Here is a 20,891-nt window from a genome sequence, read left to right on the forward strand (position 1 = left end):
TCAACATCCCTTGGGGGAAGACAATGCCTCCAGGATACCATGAGGATGCTGCTACAAAGAATTTCCAGTCCGCCCTTTCCCACACCATCCCCACTGGCCTATGTAGTAGTTTAATATTTAAGGTAATTTATTCTTGATAACTAGGTGCTAAAGTCACATGTTTCTTCACACTTGTCATCCAAAAAAGCCTGATTTGGGGGATGGGGATAGAGTGGTAACCTTTCTAGAAAGATGCTTTTAGAAAAAGGGCTGAAAGAGATCTTGAAGCCAATTCTCATGCCTCTTTACCCCTCAAAATATTATGTTAGAATTGGACTAGACTTTAGGCTTCTTCTAGTCTAGGCCTTGATATGTGCTTTGAGGTGGCTGGGCTTCCACCATCTTGGCTGGCTCAGAGGGGACAAATTGATGTGATAAAGTGATTGACTTTATAAGCTGGGCCTTCTTTCCACTCTTTTGTTTTCTGTTTTCAGTCAAATCCAACTCTTCATTTGGGGTGTTCTTGACAAAGGTACTAGAGTGGTTTGCCATTTCCTTCTCCAGCTCATTTGACAGATGAGAAGGCTGAGGCAAACTGGGTTAAGTGACTCACCCAGGATCACACTGCTAGTAAATGGCTGAGGGTAGATTCTGACTCCAGGTCTAGCTCTCTATCCACTGTGCCACGTAGCTACCCTTACCCCTTCCTACCTGGGGCAAATTTGGGTCCTGCCAGCCTTGTCTTCTTCTCAAGGAGATGATCAATTGCTTTCCAGTGGGAAACCTTCACTCACTTCCACTCTCATTCTGTCACCAGCTCTACCAGGTCATAGCTCCATCCTTGCTCCAACACTAGGCCCTGCTCTATCTTCTTCCTTAGATTAAGACAATCACTTGTCAGTGTCCTTTTAGGTCTCTTTCTTTGAAGCAGGTTTCCTCATTTGTTGTTGATTGCCTGCTCTAGGACAAAGTCTCAAGGGTCCCATCCTAGTTATGTTTAGGGATGGAATGCTGAATGCTGACAACTGAAAGAAGGTCCTATTATTTTGCTTTGGTTTTCTATTCCAATGAGAATGATCATTGAAGTGGGAGGAAAAAGGAACAAATATGCTTGACAGAGAATTGGAGACAGCACAAATATTCAGCTTCTTCCCGTCATGATTTTAAGACACAGGGTCTAGATTCAGCACATACCAGGGCTATTAAATTACCAGATGAATGTAATCACTGAGCTACTGTTAGTGATCTCTGGAGGACAATGGCAGTAAAAAAAAAAGTGGAGGGAGATGGTACAGAAATGGAGAAGTGTCATAGGACTGTTGAAGTACAGATATTCCAGTTTTAAAAAAGGGAAAAGAGTAGAGTTTGTAAATCATAGGCCAGTGAAATTAACTTTAATTGTTGGTGAAATCCTGGAAAGTATTAAAAGGTTGGCTAATGAGGTTTTTTGAACAACAACTGAACAAATACAAAACACTTTGTGCATCTGCATTTATTCAGAGCCATAGCTCACAAGAGTCTTATTGATGTGTTTTTTTCCTAGTCATCCAGAAGAAAAGAATGAATGAAAAGCACTTATTAAACATGTAGCATGTGGTACACACTGTACTAAGTGCTAGAGATACAAATGCAGAAAGAGAGATAGTTTCCTGCCTGCAAGGAGTTCATATTCTAATAGTGGAAGGCAACATAGATAGAGCAGTGATGGTCTTGGAAGTCGCAGGGATATAGTAGAGCCATGGGGCAGTTGATTGTTGGTGCTGATATCATTTGATGGTGTTGAGATAAAGGAGAAAAAGATAGGGTGGGGGGAAGGAAGTTTACTGGATCTGTATAGGGCTCAATATGCTCTGATATTAATCAGAAACCTTGGGTGTGAGCTGGCATTCCAGGCGCTATGTAGAAGACTCACTAGGGTGGAGCATGAGTGGCATGGCATGAAGATGGTGAGTCAGCGGGGCGCTGGGTTTGGGATGATCTTGATATGGAAACCTCTTACCAGTCAGAAAACCTGGGCCCAGAGAGGGGGCTGGAGTGTTCGATCTGGGTCCAAAATAGAGGCAGAGAGTAGAATTAGGTGCCATGGCATGAGATGACCAGAGAAGACACAATTATTTCAGAACAAAGACATTTAATGAAATAGCAGAGAAAGAAGAGTAGCAATAAAACATTTCTACATATAAGCCAGAAGTATACTCTCCTATAAGTGTACACAGCATCTTTGGGGAGGATGGACACATAAGGAATGTGCTGAGAGGCCAACATATGAAGGGGCAGCTCATACCTCCAATACTGCAGGGTCACTGATGTCTTTATTTTTGTAGTTTCTTTTAAAAAATTATGGGCTTGACAAAAATCAATAGATATAAACATTTTCATATACAAAGAATGCAGAAAAAGGATTACATATGAAATGATAAATCTTTATTACATACAGCTTGTTTTTTGAGTGTATATTAAACTTAACTAACACTGGAAGCAGAGAAATGAAATTCTCATCTCAACTCTGCCATGTATATTCTATGTGACCTCAGGACAATCCCTTAACCACTCTGGGCCTCACTTTTCTCACGTGTAAAAGGAGGGAGTTGGATGAGATTACCTCTCAGGTCATATGCACTTGGTAAATACTGGACAAATGAATGAATGAGAGAAGGCTGGGGATGGGGTGGGTGGAAATTGAATAATGTTTCTCAAATCCTTGAAGGGCATATTTGCATATGAACTCTTACCTATCTCTATTAACAGCAAAGGAAGGAAGAGTGTGCTTATATCGGAAGAATATTGCAAGAATTACAATGCAAACACCTTCCTGATAATAATAGTACATGTATGTATATTAATAAAACACTTTACATACATGCTCTCATTTGACCCTTAAAATAACCTGGCAAAGATACTTGTGGGAGGATTATTGTCCCCATTTAGAGATGAGGAAATCAAGGCCAAAAGAGGTTTAGTGATTTGCCCAAGGTCTCATGTAAGTAGTGAAGCTGGTTCTTAAATCTAGGTCTTCTGGCTCCTGGTCCAGTTTCGTTCCTCTGCACCACATGGTGGGGGCTCATGCTTTATGACAGTTGCTGGCTGTAAGTGAATTCTCTGGTTCTGGTGTTGCCCTGTGCAGCCCCTTGGTGAGGAGAACTTCTACATCTGCACCCTTTTCCTAAAGTGGGGCTTGTTTAGGACAGTGCTGTCCTAATATACAGGGATGAACTAGATGACCAGTTCTTCTGACTGAGGGAGTCTGAGATGCTGTGATGAGCTCTAGGTAAGTAAATAGCACTGATCCCTGTTCTCTATTTCCCATCCTCTCAGGTGCCTGGACCTCTGGAGCTCAGAGTTCTGGAATTCAGACTTCTCTGCATGGGGTCAAGGGAGGTTCCATCCTGTTTTACTTGAATATAAGCTCAGGAGAAAAGATCAAAATGATCACATGGAGCTTTGAATCTAATGAAAGTCATCAGATTCTGTTTCACTTCAAGCCTGAAGATGAGTCTCTAGCATGGGAGAATCCCAAGAACAGATATGAGCAGAGAGTCCGTGTGACATCTGATATGACATCCCTGAGTATTGGGAATCTCACCTTTGAGGATCATGGGTGCTATAGAGCTCGAGTCCAATATTCTACAGCAAAACTCTATGATCAAAGCTTCTTTCTCTCTGTTAATGGTAAGTGAGGGTAATATACTGAGAACCCCAAGACCAGCCCCTGAGACAGCCCAGGCTCCACTTGAGAAAGTTTATACCTCCTCTTGTCACATAGCCCTTTTCCCTAGGAGCTACCAAACTCAGTCTCATCTCATCTTCCAGTTTCTTTGACAGGTATAGCAATGAGGGTTTCTTTCCCCATTATTTGAAGGGAATATGTATGTGTGTCAAGGCCCCCAGAATTTGTGCTCCCTGTCTCTAGAATCTAAAGAAGGCAAGAATGAATTTGAATGGAAATAGAAATACCAGATGGAGTTCAATTGATCTTCAAGCATTTGTGTAAGTATCCCTATGAGGCAGCTAGGTGGCTCTGATCGATTTCCTGTCTCTGATATCAGAAGAAGGGGAGACCCTGGAGATTGGCTGGCAAGAGTCTGGCTTTTTGAAATTTCCAAATATGGAAGATTCCAGAAAAAGATAGGTTCTGGGGGATATCAAGAGCAGAGGCAGCCTGGATGTAATTGAACCTAAGCCCTCCAAAGCAGAGATGTTTGTTTGTTTGTTTGTTTGTTTGTTTTTTGGCTAGGCAATGGGGTTAAGTGACTTGCCTAGGGTCACACAGCTAGTAAGTGTTATATGTCTAAGGCCTGATTTGAACTCACTCAGGTCCTCCTGAATCCAGTGCCAGTGCTCTATTCACTGAGCCACGTAGTTGCCCCAGCAGAGATATGTTTTTGAATAATCACATTCGTTCAGGGAACCTGATATAATGTTCCTAGTCCATGTGGTGTTATAACATCTGACCATCTGCTTAAACTCTTTTTCTATCACAAATACATCATGTGATGTCGGTTCTTTTCTGTGGCTGTGGCTGTGACCTGGGTGTTGGAGGTACAGTTGTAACAACAGCACCATCTCAGTTCGGGTGTGATGTCAATAGTCAATAAACATTTATTAAGCACCTACTAGGTGCCAGGCATTGTGCTAAGTAACGACTAGGGATATCAATAAAAAAAAAAAGAAAGACAACCTCAGCTCTCAAAGACCTCACAATGGAATGAAAGAAAATAATACACAAAAGGAAGCTGAAAGGGGGGGGGTGATGGAGGTCTTCCAGGTAGATGCCTGCCTAGGGGTACGTGTGTGCGGAGTCCAAACCAAGCAATGCAACTGATGAAAAATTAAATTAGCTGGAAAATTCTGAGCCCTCTGTAAAGTGAAATTTAGGGAGAACTTTATTGCTCTATCTTCCAATCAGAGGGGGAGAGACAACTGAGGATGCTGAGTATCAAAAGTGAATCAGTCTCCATGATGATAAGATTTCAGGTGATGAGCTCACCCTGGGGGAGTCTTGATGTTCATGGAATTAAAACCAAGTGGAGCAGTTGATGGGAAATGCATGATGATGCTGGGCTGATATGAGGTACTTACAAGTCACTGAACATTTAGTAACAGCAAGAATATGCAACAAGGATATTGTAGCACTTAGCTTCTCCCCTCATCTCCATTTGGAAATGCATCTGGTCAGTAGGTCATCACAGTATGGTAACTTGTGAAGTCTCAGGCAAACACCAAGTCTAAGAAGCCCTGACTGCATGTGGCTGGCACCTTTTATGTCCCCACACCAGGAAGCTGCATCTGTCAAACATGGGTCCTATCATATACTACCCCTGGGTGGCAAGGTCTTTAGAATCTTCTAAAGGAATTTCCACTATTTATATGATGGTATAGTCCTCTTGTCAGAGGTAGTATTAAGGCAGGGGGAATAGGGGAAAAGAAAGAAGAAACCCAAAAGACCACGGAGAGCAAAACCCAGAAATTCTAGGCCTTTCTTCTCCCTTTTCAGAAAGACCAAGTCTTAAGTTTTTGACTAGAGAGTCCTCTTAATATGGACAGTATTAAGGGAAAAAAGGGAAAAAACAAAGACAAACAAGACAAAACCAAAAACAAAACACAAAAAGTGGAGGAACACAAAACCCAGAAATTCTAAACTTCTCTTCTTCTTTTAGAAAGACTAAGTCTCAAAGGCTCACAGTCTGGTCTGTGTGATAGGTGATGCCACATCTTTTTATTTTTTAATTTAACAATTTTCAACATTCATTTTTTGAAGATTTTGAGTTCCAAATTTTTCTCCCTTCTCTTTCCCCTTTCCTTTCCTAAGATGGCAAGCAATCTGATGTAGGTTATACATGTGCAATCACGTAAAACATATTTCCATATTAGTCATGCTGTGAAAGAAGAAGCCGAACAAAAGGGAAAAAAAACCAATGAAAAAGTGAAGATAGTATGCTTCAATCTGCAGTCAGATTCTATCAGTTCTTTCTCTGGATGTGGATAGCATTTTCCATCCTGAGTTTTTTGGAATTTTCTTGAATCATTGTATTGCTGAGAATAGCTAAGTCAATCATAGTTGATCATCACACAGTATTACTGGTACTGTTTACAAGGTTCTGGTTCTGCTCACTTCACTCAATCGATGCCATATCTTTGAGGTTTACAGCGGGTCTCCTAATGCAAAGTGGTGATGAGAAGAAAAATTCATTATACCAAGGTCCTGTCATGAGGGATCTGTGAAGTATAGCAAGTCCATGAAAGAAGTAGGCTTTTACCTGTAAGATAGGGCTTAGAGACTATTTTAATGGACAATATTCACATTATCTATACCTCTTAGACCAACTAGTCCTAGTGGACACACAGAGACAGAGATAGAGATAAATAGTCATTTACTCTGAGAATGATAGAGATCTTATAACTATCATGAGTACTTTCACCCCATGAGGTGAAACATAAAATCACCAGGGTGAGCACGAGACTGATGATCCCATCCCATCCTGTCTCTTCCAGCAGACTGACCCATCTGTTATCTCCACTATCACTTATTTTCAATCTCTCCCTCCCACTTGCTGCCTACATTCATATCCATGTCTCCTCCATTCTCAAAAACCTCACTTGATCCTTTTATCCCTGATAACTATTATCCTAAATCTCTTCTGTCCTTTGTTTCTGAACTCCTGGAGAAGGTCATCTATCATAGATTCCTCCACTTTCTTTCCTCTCCCTCTCTACTTAATCCCTTACAATTTGGATTCCAATCTCATCATTCAACTGAAACTGCTCTCAAAAGTTGCCAATGATCAGATCCAATGGCTTTTTCTCAATCCTCATTCTCCTCAACCTCTCTGTAGTCCTCTAAGTCATAGGGTTTCTAGTTCTTTTCTATTAGACTGTCTTCATGGCTGTGTATGTGGGGGGGGGGTGTCTGTGTGGTAGAATTTAGAGCTGAAAGGGCCCCCTAGAATTTATCTAGTTCAGAGTTTTCCAAATTATGGGGTATACCCCTCTGGGGTATGTGAGTCCTTGGAAAGGGGAGTAGGGTCAGAGAACGAAGCAATGGCCAAAATTAATATATTTTCGAGTACAACTCCCATAGTCTTCAAGTTTTGTTTGTTTGTTTGTTTTTTGGCAAGGCAATTGGGGTTAAGTGACTTGCCCAGGGTCACACAGCCAGTAAGGTCTTCAAGTTTTTGAAGAGATGTCACTGAAGAAGAAATCATATTGAAGAAGAAAACATTTGTTTGGCACCATGGGCAGAAAGGAGCAATGAATAGAAGTTGCAAATGGACAAGTTTATTTTTTTTACATTTAATAGCATTTTATTTTTTTCCAGTTACATGTAAAGATAGTTTTCAACATTCATTTTTATAAGATTCTGAGTTCCAAATTTTTCTCCCTCCTTCTTTTCTTTCCCTGCTCCCCCAGACAGCAAGCAATCTGATATAGGTTATATATGTACAGTCATGTTAAACACGTTTCCACATTAGTCATGTTGTGAAAGGAGAATCAGAACAAAGGGGAAAAGTCATGAGAAAGAAAAGACAAAGAAACAAACAAAAAGTGGAAATAGTATGTTTTGATCTGCATTCAGACTCCATAGTTCTTTCTCTGGATGTGGATAGCATTTTCCATCATGAGTCTTTTGGATTTGTCTAGGATCATTGTACTGCTGAGAAGAGCCAAGTCTGTCATAGTTGATCATCTCACAATGTTGTTCTTACCATGTATAATGTTCTTCTGGCTCTGCTCACTTCACTTAGCATTAGTTCATAGAAGTCTTTCCAGGTTTTTCTGAAATCCACCTGCTCATCATTTCTCACAGAGCAATAGTATTCCATTACATTCACATACCACAACTTGTTCAGCCATTCTCCCCACAATTTCCAATTCTTGGCCACCACAAAAATAGCTACTACAAATATTTTTGTGCATGTGGGTCCTTTTCCCATTTTCATGATCTCTTGGGATATAGACCTAGTAGTGGTATTGCTGGATCAAAAGGTATGCACAGTTTTATAGCCCTTTGGGCATGGTTCCAAATTATTCTCCAGAACGGTTGGATCAGTTCGCACTTCCACCAACAATGCATTAGTGTCCCAGTTTTCCTACATCTTCTCCAACATTTATCATTTTCCTTTTCTGTCATATTAGCCAATCTAATAGGTGTGATGTGCTACCTCAGAGTTTTTTTAATTTGCATTTCTCTAATCAATAGTGATTTAGAGCATTTTTTCCCATATGACTATAGATAGCTTTGATTTCTTCATCTGAAAACTGCTTGTTCATATCCTTCGATCATTTATCAATTAGGGACTGACTTGTATTCTTATAAATTTAATTCAGTTCTCTATATATTTGAGAAATGAGGCCTTTATCAGAAACACTGGCTGTAAAAATTGTTTCCCAGCTTCTTGCTTTCCTTCTAATCTTGGTTGTATTGGTTTTGTTTGTGCAAAAGCTTTTTAATTTAATGTAATCAAAATTATTCATTTTGCATTTCATAATGTTCTCTCTTGTTTGGTTATAAATTCTTCTGTTCTCCATAGATTTGACAAGTAAACTATTCTTTGCCCTCCTAATTTGCTCATATGTCATTCCTTATGTCTAAATCATGTACCTATTTTGACCTTATCTTGGTATAGAATGTGAGATGTTGTTCTATGTGTAGCTTCTGCCGTATTCTTTTCCAGTTTTCCCAGTAGTTTTTGTCAAATAGTGAGTTTTTATCCCAGAAGCCAGAGCCTTTGGGTTTATCAAACAGTAGATTACTATAGTCATTTACTACTGTGTCTTGTGTACTTACCCTATTCCACTGATCTATCACTCTATTTCTTAGCCAGCACCAAATAGTTTTGATGATTGCCACTTTACAATGTAGTTTTAAATCTGGTACAACTAGGCCACCTTCCTTTGCATTTTTTCCATTAATTCCCTTGATATTTTCCACTTTTTGTTCTTCCAATGGACAAATTTAAACTTGTAGCATGCAGGACAGCTAAGTGGTGCAGTAGACAGAGCACTGGGCCTAGAGTTAAGAAGACTCAACTTTGTGAGTTCAAATCCAGTCTCAGACACTTAGTAGCTGTGTGACCCTGGGCAAGTCACTTAACCCTGCTTGGCACAGTTTCCTTATTTGTAAAATGAACTAGATATGGAAACGGCAAACCACTGCAGTATTTTTGCCAAGAAAACCCCAAATGGGGTCATGAAGAATTGGATACAACTGAAAAATGATTGAACAACAATAAAACTTGAAGCAGGAAATAAACTTTCTAATAATTAGAATCATCCAAAAGTAGGAAAAGGCTGCGTTAGGAGGCATTTCTTTCTCCCTCACTAGAGTTCTTCAAGAAAAAAGCTTCAAGAAGATGACCTTGTATCAGGTATGTCGTAGAACAGGGCTTCTTGAACTTTTTCCACTTGAGACCCCTTTTCATGTCTTGGCAGTTGGCCTGAGGGCATGGGCAGTGCTAAGTGCGAATGCTGTGTGTTCAGAGCCAAGGCTTCAGTGAAGTTGAGCAATGAAAAAAGGGCAAGTGCTGCCAGGAGTATCTCACGTTCATTACACATCTGATTTTTAATTAGTATTTGGTAGTTGTGCATTCAGAAATCTTTTACTGTTGCCAAATTTTTCTTGATTCCATATGGGGTTGCAACCCACAGTTTTAAAAAATTTTTTAATTTTAATTTTTAGGCAATTGGGGTTACATGACTTGCCCAAGGTCACACAGCTACTAAGTGTCAAGTGTTTGCATTGAGGCTGGATTTGAACTCAGGCCCTCCTGACTCCAGGGCTGGTGCTCTATCCACTGTGCCACCTAGCTGCACCATGTAACCCACAGTTTAAGAAATGCTGTGTAGAGGAAATTTTTGAAGAGAAACTGATGGCACTGGTTGATCTCTGAGGTCCTTTCCTCAGAGCTAGGTGGTGCCATGGATAGAGCCCTGGAACTGGAGTTAGAGAGACTTGAGTTCAAATATGGCCCCAGACATTTAGTACCTGGGTACTCTAGGCAAGTCACTTAACTGCTATCTGACTCAGTTTCCTTAACTATAAAATGGGATAATAGTAGCACCTTGATTACAGGGTTGTTGTGAGGATTAGATAATATATTAGTTGTAAAATGCTTAGCACAGTGCCTAGCACATAGTAGGCACTTAGCAAATGCTTTCCCTCCTTTCCCTTGTGCCTCTGAAAGAGTTGCCAAACTGCCCTCGGGGAATACCACCAAGCAGGCAAGGGAAGAGAGGACATCTTGTCTCCGATTCCCTTGGTTCACCTGTGCCTTAGTCTTCCATGGCTTCTGTTTCCATCTTTAAAAAATGAGAGGAAAGTACTTTGGTATCATTTGATCAGACACTTGTGAAACCTTGTCTAGAAGCTTCTCTATCCTTGTGTAGCTTTTATAAAGCTCTGAGGATTCTCATTCCAACTCTCACTCACATTGGTGAGTTAAGAGCCACTGCAAGGCACTACATGTCCTCAGGGTTCTAGAGGAATCCCTGAGATACTGGGGGTGGGGTGTAAACTCTTTTCTAATGCTATTGGCTTAAGCTCCCATTCCAGTGTTTTCCCAAAGGATAATTACTAGTAAGTAATTTCTCAGTATCATTTAACCAATTTTCATCAGTTATCCTTTACAAAGGGTTATTTTCTGAGAAGATGTAAGAAGAGATGGATAAATATTCCCTTCCGGCCCCCCCCAAAAATCCCAGGGGGTACACTTTCTCTTAGACTTCTGAAGTTTTGGGGGAGAGTAGACTCAGTCTTAGAGTCACTTCTGTGAACATTCACTGCACCAAATTCATTTCTACATTCATCATAAGCAATGGAGAGGTTAGTGTCTTAGGCACCCCTCTGTTTGGTTTTCATTCCTTGGAGTTTTGCTTGCTACCAGGCAGCAAACTCTGGCCTAGACTTGTGTCACTGGACTTGGGATGGCTCACTCTCCCAAACTTCAGAAGATCACAAGGTCATAGTCATCTCCAATAGTCCTTCACCTAAAATCAGGAAAGAAGAACTGCTGTGAAGAAAAGACCAGAGGCCCATGTTCACAGGCCACATGGCACACCTAGTGAGGAGGGTATGGGGCCTCTTCCCATACAGAATCTCATGGTATGTCTTCCTTAACTTGAATGAGCCAGGCAGGAAAAAAAAGGCTGGACGTATTTGACTTTCCAATGCACACCCAGTTCAGGCTCAACAGCAAATTAAAAGTCCATCTCTTCACAGCAGGGATTATGTAGGCCAAACAAGCTACTCCTGGTTGTGAAGGCTGGGTTTGGCCAGTCCACTATTATATTTGAGTCTTAATCTCTCTTTTGTTCTCAGAGCCCATCTTCCCCGAGATCAAGGTACTCTCAAATTTCCTGACATCAGATTGGTGCAACCTCACCTTAGCATGCCCAGTCCTAGGGGCCACTAAGGAGGTGACAGTGACCTGGGAAAGTGGAGATATCCCTAACATACTATCACAGGAGAGACTAGGGCTGCTCTCTAACTCTGGTATACTGAATCTGTCCCTGCCACGGGGTGTCCAGGATTCCTCTCTCACCTGCATAGCCAAGAACCTTGCAGAGCAGAAAAACTCCACGTTATACCTTCGTGATGCCTGCAAGAATTCGAGTGAGTATGGCCTTCTTGGGTGGGGGGGTCGGGGGGAGGATGTAGGGGGAAGCTGGTGGTGTGGAAGGAATCAAGGAGGAAGAGAAGGGTAGCCATATAAGTTGGGGGGACCTTGGGGAAAGGGGCAGAGGGCTGGTAAATTTCTCTAGCCTCCAACTAGGTATTTCTATTGAAAATACTGATATTTGAGTTCAAATCCAGCCTCAGACACATGATACTTACTAGCTGTGTGACACTAGGCAAGTCACTTAACCCTATTGCCTCACAGAAGAAAAAAAAAAGTACCGCTATCCTCTCAGGCAGCCAGGTACTTAATTTTTGTTGAACTGAAATAAATTACACCCAAATGTTGCTTCCCTGCCCTTCCCTCTCTTGGCCATTTATCACCATTCTGGCAGCCAAGTCTCCCCTCTCTTATCCCCTTAAATTGGAATCTCTCCCATTTCCTTCCTGTTCTTACCTCTCCTGTTCTCTAATGGCTGGCTCGTGTCAGATCTCTCAAAGCAGCACTGGCAGATTGGAATTTTCCTTCTGCTCATATTGTTGGGGATCCTGGGGATTGGACTGTGGATCTGCAGAAGAAAAGAAAAGAAGAATGAAGGTATTGGTTGAAGGCAAGGATCTTCTCCTTTTCCTTCTTAATTAGGGGTCCCTCCCCTGCTAGATTTGGACTAAGGTGGTGCCTGAAGGGTGTGTGACATTTACTCTAAAAGTGTGTGTGTGGGGAAACCTGTTGGGCAGCTAGAGGAAGTTGAGCCAAAGCCTCACAGAGGCAGGGAGCCCTAGGTCTCTGCTGGGGCTGCGGAGAGGGAGTTGGGATGCCACCTCTCAGAGTGCGGGGAGAATCAAACTTCTGTCTTCTCTATTTATTCATTCAGTTATGGATTCTTCAAAAAATCAGAGAAATAGTGATAACAGCATCTACTATGCAGTGTTGAGCCCAGACAGGCCTCCTGAGGTCCAGAACCAGGTGACTGAGGGTTGGGAACTCCTAACAGCTTCCTAAAGCCCTCCTTTCCTTTGGTTCTTTGCTCCCACAGGCATCACACCTCCTGTCCCTTCTGCCCTATAGTCAGGATGCTGTAGTGGAAAGAGTGCTGGCCTGGGAGACTTCAGTTCAATTCTAGTTGTATGATTTTGGGGCAAGTCATTGTGCCCCTCTTCGGGTCCAAATTTTTCCCAAAGTCAGTCACAGTCTTTTTTTTTTTTTTTGTGAGGCAATTGGGGTAGTCAGTTACATTCTATGACCATCCTATGTTCTCTGATATAGATGGCTCTATGCTGGGTGCTGTAGGGACACAAAATAAATAGAAATCACTGTGTGTTTCTCCAGTCCCTGCTAGAGACCTGGCTCTATGTCCCTCCCCAAATCTCCAATTTTATTCCTCCACTACCACCCAAGTCCCAATATCTCTCTTATCTTCTAGTGTGAAGAAGCTTGTGAGCAGCAGCCACCGGAGAGGGAGCTTCCCTCTACCGTTTACAGTGAGATCCAGAAGACATCCTAACAATGCTCTGGTAATGAGGCTAAAGTGGGGGAGATTCTAAACATTTAAGCTGGTATGGGATATAAAAAAAGAGCTCAGGGCCTCTAGCATGCAAGCCTATAACCCCTCTCCCAACATGTCAATGTATTTGAAAGTATTTCCCCTACCTGTTTGGGCTTTCTAAGATCTTCTCATTCACATGTAACTACCCCTGACAAGGGGTGGGCCAGCTGCAAAACATCTCTGGTATTTGCAATTCTTCTTAATTTAGGAAGAAAGGAAACTAACTTGAGATCAGCCCTTGCAAGGAGGAGGGTATAGAATTTTTCAGGCACGGTTACAGTGGAAGTTTGTCGGGGGGGTGCTCTTGAAGAGAATGAGGAAGGACAAAAGGGAGAGACAGAGGTTGTCCTACACAGCGATGTGAACTGGGCTGCCTGACACATCTGTAGTTCCTTTCTTTAAGACCATGAAAGGTGACCTTCATTTAAATGGTTAAACTAGGAGATGTCTGTATGCTTTATTGAGGGTGCTTGTCCTAGTAGCAGGATCACAGAGAGAAACAAGCTAGCTAAGAGAGGAAGAATAGAATGTTGTACCCTGCTTCAGCCTTACTTCCTTTTAGGTTTTTCTTCAATTTATCTTGTTAAAGAATACATTTGCCAGATTTAATATTATTTCTCATAAGCACTTGTGGTTGACACTGTCTTTGTATTTCTGGGTTCCCCTTTGTTTATCACTTGAGTGTACAATGGGAGCCATTAGGAGAGAGGAATCTTTCCTAGCATAGGGCCAGGAATGCGACCCTTAGCCTATTGCTAGAGAATTTTGTGCTCTAACCGGAGGTATAATATGAACCATTTTGTAACTACAGAGTACAGAATCACTTTGAGTTCAGACCCTATTGCATAAATGTACCTCTTAAATGTACCATAGATGTGAATCAATTTACACACATAAAGGCTGTATGTGTGTGTGTATGCGTGTGCATGTGTAGTGCTATTACTTTTGCCCATGTAACTTTGTATGTCCACCTTGGTCTGTCTAGAAGTTGCTTGCAGGGAGGCAAGAGTAGATATTTTTATTTTCTCCCCCTCCCCCTTCTCTAAGCATGATTCCTGCCAAGAAAGGAAGCAGGAGGTTGGGTTTGGAGGTTGGCTACTCTGCCCTCTCAGAGAGAGAATTACTGGGCTAGAACAATATCTATTTGCTCCATTAAATATGACTCATCTAGAGGAAGAAGTTTTTAGGTTCAAGATAAATTCCTGATTGTTATTACTTAATGGGGAAAGAGTATCCCAAGTTCTATATGCAAGGCTTGACCCCCTTGCTACCACATGCCAGGTCCACAATTAATTCACATAGCAAATAGCAAAGAAACCCATTTATCCAAGCTGAGACCAAACAGAAATCAGAGAAAGGAGGACATAGGAAGTAGAGGAGGATATATATCAGACAGAAAGAATGAGCTTTTCTATTGGAAGAAAGATAACTTACCTCCACCAAGAGAGGCTCTCAGTTCTCACCCAAGGGGAAATTTCCCAAAGTCTCTAGTGCAGCAAATGGGGACTAGGGACATGATAATGACTGTTGGATTCTCTACACGTCAATTTCTTCCCAGTCTTTCTCTCCCTTTAGCAACCTGAAGAGAGATGGGAATTGTGTATCTTCTCTCTCTTATATGGAAGCCAGAAGAACCCAGATCTTTCTTCTCTCCCACTCTAACCAATTTCACTTGTGCCTCACACAGGCAGGGGGCATTCAGTAATCATTCTCCACCAATGAGGAGAGAGTCTAATGCAATTGGCTCTTTGAGCCGAGGGTTACATACACATTAACCCAAAATTTCCATCCTCCCCACTGGGGAGAATGCTTGCCTATGCCAGCTTTGGGTAGAGAGATGGCACAGTGGATAGAATGCTGGGCCTGGAGTCAAGAAGACTCATGTTTCTGAGGTCAAATCCAGTTTCAGACACTAGCTGTATGATCTTGGGAAAGTCACTTAATCCTGTTTACCTCAGTTTCCTCATCTGTAAAATGAGGTGGAGAAGGAAATGGCAAACCATTCCAATATCTCTGCCAATAAAACCTCAAACTATGTCATGAAGAGTCATACACAATTGAAAAACTTTTCAACAAAATGCTATCTTTGCTCATATATGCCTCTTATCTCTTTCCAGCAAAGATGTACATGTATAAAATATATATGTATGTATGTATGCAGGTGGGAAGGAGGACTGCATAGGGGCATGTGTACCCCTAAATGCTAAATGCCAAGTCAAATTAAGTAAACAAACAGTTATTAAGTACTTAATATGTGCCAGGCACTATGCTAAGAATTAGGGATATAAAAATAGGCAAAAATAGTCCATGAACTTGAGGAGCTCACATTCTAATGGGGAAGATAACATGCAAACAACTATGTACATAAAACAAATGCATGTATTTACAGGGTAAATTGGAGGTTATCTTAGAGGGGAGACACTGATATTTTACCTGCAAGTTGAAGACAAAGAGGGAGAATATTCCAGGCATGGGGGACATCCAGTGAAAAGCCATGGGGTCACCATGGAGCGTCTTGTGGGAAGAGCAGCAAGGAGGCCAATGTAACTGAGGGAGTAAAATGTGATAAAACTGGAGCTAGGAAGGCATCAGGTTATGAAGGACTTTAAAAACCAACAGGGTTTTAGATTTGATCCTGAAGGTAACAGGGAGTCATTGGAGTTTATTGAGTAGGGGTGACATGGTCAAGCCTATACTTTAGGAAGATCACTTTGAGGGGGAAATGGAAGATGGACTGGAGTAGGGAGACAGTTGAGACAGGGAGACAAGGAACAAGGCATTTTTTTTTTGGCTAGGCAAGGGGGTTAAGTGACTTGCCCAGAGTCACACAGCTAGTGTCATGTGTCTGATGCCAGATTTGAACTCAGGTCTTCCTGAATCCAGGGCCGGTGCTCTACCCACTGCACCACCTAGCTGCCCCAGAACAAGCTATTTCAATAGTCCATTAGTGAGGTGAAGATGGCCTGCATTAGGTAGATGATGGTGTTAGAAGAGAGTAGGGGACATGTATGAGAGATGTTGTGATGGGACAACTGATAGGACTTGGCAACAGATTGGATGTAATGGGGCGGGAGGGGTGGCTGAGAGAGATTGAGGAGTCAAGGATGACACCAAGGTTGTGAGTCTGGGTGACTGGGAGAATGATGGTATCCTTGACAATAATAGGAAAGCATGGAAGGTGGTGGGTTGGGGGGAAATATGAGCTCAGTTTTGGCATGTTGAGTTTAAGATGTCTATAGGAAATTCAGTTTGAGGTGTCCTATAGGCAGTGAAAGAAGTGAGATTAAAATTCAGAAGAGAGGTCAGGGCTGGAAAAATAGATCCGAGAATCACCTGCATAGATTAGATTAGATAAAATATTTAACAAGTCTTACTTTGTGCCAAGCACTGTAATATAGTGAGGATGTAAAAGTGCTGGAGTTATGAAAACAAGAAAACAAGATGGTCCCTACTACCAAGGAACTTAGGTTTTAATGGGTGAAGATAACAAACAGAAGGTAAAAAGCAGATGGGGAGGGGGATCTTTATGGGACAAAACAACCATTGTGGAGTTGGAGCAGACAGGATAGTGAGCTAAGAGGGAAGTATGCAGAAGTGAGCATCAGTTGTTCTTTAGTTGTGTCTGACTCTTCATGACTCCATTTGGGGTTTTCTTGGGAAAGATAGTGGAGTCGTTTGCCATTTCTTTCTTCGGCTCATTTTACAGGTGAAGAACTGAGGCAAACAGAGTTAAGTGACTTGCCCAGGGTCACACAGCTATTACGTGTCTGAGGCTAGATTTGAACCCAGTAAGAGGAATTTTCTTGATTTCAGGCTCAGCACTCTATCCACTGCACCACCTAACTGCCCAGAAGTGAACGGAGATGAAAATTGGGTACATGGGAGCTGATGAGATCACCAAATGAAGTGTAGAGAGAGGGAGAAGAGAAGAGTTTTGTAGGACACTCATGTTAGTGGTAGTGACATGGATGAAGATTTAACAAAGGAGACTGAGGAGTGGTCAGATAGGTAGGAGGATCAGGAGAAAGCAGTGCTAAGAAAGCAGAGAGGAGATAGAATCAAGGACAAGAAAGTGAGGGACATTGCCAGAGGACTCAGAGAGGTCAGGAAGAATGAGGATTGAGAAAGGACCATTAGACATGGTAATTAAGAGATCACTGGTAATTTTGGAGAGAGTAATTTCAGCTGAATGATGAAGTGGGAAGCCAAACTTCCAAGAGTTTAGAAGAGACAGGAAGGGAAGTAAAGGCATTTATTTTACATGGTCTTCTCAAGGAGTTTAGCCACAAGACAAGAGAGATATAGGGCAATAACAGCCAAGGATGAATGGATCAGCTGAAGGTTTTTCAAACTACGTTGTACTTAACTACTTTGTATATGTTTATGTTTGCTAACTTGGTGTTCATGTTGTATATAATTTTATGTGTATATGTTATCTCCCCCATTAGAATGTAAGCTCATTAGGAGTAAAGGTTGTTTAATTCTTTGTACATGTACCTTGTACTCAGTGCCCAGCATAATGCCTGGCAAATAATAACTGTTTAAGAAATAAGTACTGATTGAGTGATAATATATTGAAATAAAATTTGAACCTAAAAATCTCATTGTATCTTGGCTACAGGTGAATTAACTTGGCCATATTGATTATACTCCTTTCCTACTCTCCTGGCTCTGTTCCTGCCTCTCTGGACTTCTCTATTATGCCAAGCAGTCTTCTCCCTCTGGAAGACTCCTCCACCCAAAAGTTCTTCTCACCCTGGAAGATCCCTCTACCTAATGGCCCCCTCTTTCACTTGGTGAATTCCTCCTTGGAACTTCCATTTGAGAAAGTGCCCAAGGCAGCCATGATTACTCCTTTACTTCTCACAAGGCTCTAGAAGCTCCCGATTCTTACAACTCATCCACTCCCCCACAATATTTCCTTTTCAGCTCTCTTTTATTTCCCCCCCCACTTCATAGTATTTCTTTTCAATTACATGTAAAGATAACTTTCAACATTCACTTTTATAAGATTTTGAGTTCCAAATTTTTCTCCCTGACTCACTCCTCCCCCCTGCCCCCCGATGGCAAGCAATTTGATATAGATTATACATGTACAATCATTAATCATATTTCTACATTAGTCATAGTATGAAAGGAGAATCAGAACAAAAGGAAAAACTTGTGAGAAAGAAAAAATAAAAAACCAAAAATGAAAATAGCATGCTTTGATCTGCATTCAGACTCCATAGTTCTTTCTCTGGATGTGGATAGCATTTTCCATCATGAGTCTTTTGGAATTGTAGAGGATCACTATATTACTGAGAAGACCTGAGTCTATCACAGTTGGTCATCATACAGTGTGCCTGCTACTGGGTACAATGTTCTCCTGGTTCTGCTCACTTCACTCGGCATCAGTTAATGTAAGTCTTAACAGGGTTTTCTGAAATCCACCTGCTCATCATTTCTTATAGCACAATAGTACATTACATTCATATATCATGCCTTGTTTAGCCATTCCCCAATTGATGGGCATCCCTCACCTCTCTTCTATATGTTATCTTCCCTTCTTAGAATGTAAATTCCTTGAGAATAGGGACTGTTCTTCTTTCTTTGTATTTATGTTTTCAGTGCTTGGCACCATGCTTGTCACTAGTAAATGTTTAATAAATGCTCTGTTTGGTATAAATGTTACTATTATTAGTATTACATTTGTATTAAATGGGGTTTTCTGCTGCAGCTGTTCAGAGATAAAACATTCATCTTGACTAGTGGTTGAAAAATAATTACAAATAGCAACAATATAAATGATGCTACATTTTGAGAAACTTTGTGACAAAAAACAAGCCTGCCCATCACAGTAATATTATTGTTGAACTTTAGAATCATCTAGAGGCGGTTAGGTGGCGCCATAGTGCACGGAGTACTGGGCCTGGAGACAAGAAGACTCATCTTTGTGAATTCAAAACCTGCCTCAGACACTTACCTGCTGTGTGACCCTGGGAAGTCACTTAATCCTGTTGCCTTCAGTTTCCTCATCTGTAAAATGAGCTGGAGAAGGAAATGGAAAACCATTCCAGTATCTCTGCCAAGAAAATCCTGAATAGGGATATGAATAGCCAGATATGACTGAAAAATGACTGAAGCACAAAAAGAGTTAGAAAGACCTGGATTCACGGTCTGTCTCTAATTCACATCAGCTGTGTAAACCTGGTCAAATCATTTAAGCTCTCAATGCCCTAGTCAACTGTCTAAGACTAAGTTGCACAGATGTTGCAGTCTCCATTAGTAAAGGGAGTTTCTTTATTCATGAGTTTCTTGAACCAATGAAATTTTAGGTCCAGTCCCCACTCCTACCCTTTGTTATTATTTTTTTTTAAAATTATGCATATGAAAATAACAAATGATTCCAGGAACACCCATATCTGTGTTATTATATTATTGATTTGTGTGTAATTCCTTATTAAATTATAATGAACTATTATTTTTATTTGAATAAAGTATGAACTGAGAAAATTATTTTTTTAAATTGTTTTACGAAAATTGTGAGAGTTGTGTGATAATTTGTGTGTGTGTGTGTGTGTGTGTGTGTGTGTGTGTGTGTATGTGTGTGTGTTAAGAATCACTGGGATAATGAGGGTGTGATTAGGCTCATCATTGAGGACTGAGTTCAGGTAGACTTTTATCATTCATTTGGGTTTGCCATGAAGTCTGGCAAAGAACTTCCAGATCAAAGGGAAAAAAAATACTACAAGCAGTCCCCCTTAGGGAAGGTACTTCTTTCTGTCCTGGGCTATTATCACTCAGAGGAGGACATTGCCTGTTCTGCTCCCTCCTTTGGCCAAGGAGCCCCCAAGCCTTCTCTATGGAGGAGAAACACTTGGGTTCAGTAATCAAAAGCTAGAAGAAATAGAACACAACAGATACAAGAATTACCTTCTCCTCCTGGGCTGAGCAATATAAAGTAGAAGTTGTCTAGGGGAGGGGGCAGGAAGGAGAACGCAGGATTAATGTGGCCATAGTGTGAGCTTGACAGGGAAACCACTGTCCGAGGTAGGAAGTGGGGAGAGGAGAAAGCCTTAGAAATAGAGAAGGCCAAGGCCGAAGTCTGAGATTCCTTTCAATGGAGCTCTTTCCCCATTCCATTACTTTAGAATCCTTTCCTGCATAGTTGAATCCTAAGTGTTAAGTATATTTTGTTTTTTTGTTGCTGGCAGGAATGTAGAATCAAAGACCATTAACTGCTGTTGGCTTTTCTCTATCTTGCTTCCAAGCTTCATTTTCATGACGTGGGGAATGTTGGGGTTGACAGAGGTCCCTTCACTGAAGTTTCTGCCAGGGTTTTGCAGTTTTGTTAAGTGGGTTACCCATAATGTTTTGAAAGTTACCCAGGTGATACCATAAGCCAATTAGGAGAACAAGGAATAGTTTACCTGTCAGATCTATGGAGAAGAAAAGAATTTATGACCAAAAAAGAGATAGAGAACTTTATGAAATACAAAATGGGTAATTTTAAATTACATTAAATTTAAAATGTTTTGCATGATCAAAGCCAATGCAATCAAAATCAGAAGGGAAGCAGAAAGCTGGAAAACAATTTTTACAGCCAATGTCTCTGATAAAGGCCCCATTTCTAAAATATATAGAGAACTGAATCAAATTTACAAGAATACAAGTCATTCTCCAATTGATAAGTAGTCAAAGAATATGAACGGGCAGTTTTCAGATGAAATTAAAACTATCTGTAGTCATATAAAAAAATGCTCTAAATTACT

General features: G+C 41.1%; 1 protein-coding gene across 6 annotated transcripts in view; it reads left to right on the plus strand.

Annotated features, from left to right (window-relative positions):
- Positions 1-19,635, plus strand: part of LOC110211895 (SLAM family member 9-like) — a 31,780-nt gene extending 12,145 nt beyond the window's left edge. The window contains exons 2-7 of one of the 6 annotated variants that reach the window (XR_013487273.1): positions 3,295-3,648; positions 11,294-11,587; positions 12,081-12,188; positions 12,466-12,557; positions 13,015-18,539; positions 19,000-19,635. Coding sequence is in view for 5 of the 6 variants with exons in the window: in XM_020991477.2 (XP_020847136.1) it covers positions 3,295-3,648; positions 11,294-11,587; positions 12,081-12,188; positions 12,466-12,557; positions 13,015-13,095 (929 nt within the window). In the remaining variant the exon portion in view is untranslated. Of the gene's footprint in view, positions 1-3,294; positions 3,649-11,293; positions 11,588-12,080; positions 12,202-12,465; positions 12,558-13,014 lie in introns of those variants that run through there. The other 5 variants (XM_020991477.2, XM_020991476.2, XM_078156183.1 and 2 more) reach the window with 5 other exon arrangements.
- The last annotated feature ends 1,256 nt before the right edge of the window (positions 19,636-20,891 follow it).

Source organism: Phascolarctos cinereus, unplaced genomic scaffold, assembly GCF_003287225.1.
Source record: "Phascolarctos cinereus isolate Bilbo 61053 unplaced genomic scaffold, phaCin_HiC Scaffold_5;HRSCAF=322, whole genome shotgun sequence".
Classification (NCBI taxonomy): domain Eukaryota; kingdom Metazoa; phylum Chordata; class Mammalia; order Diprotodontia; family Phascolarctidae; genus Phascolarctos; species Phascolarctos cinereus.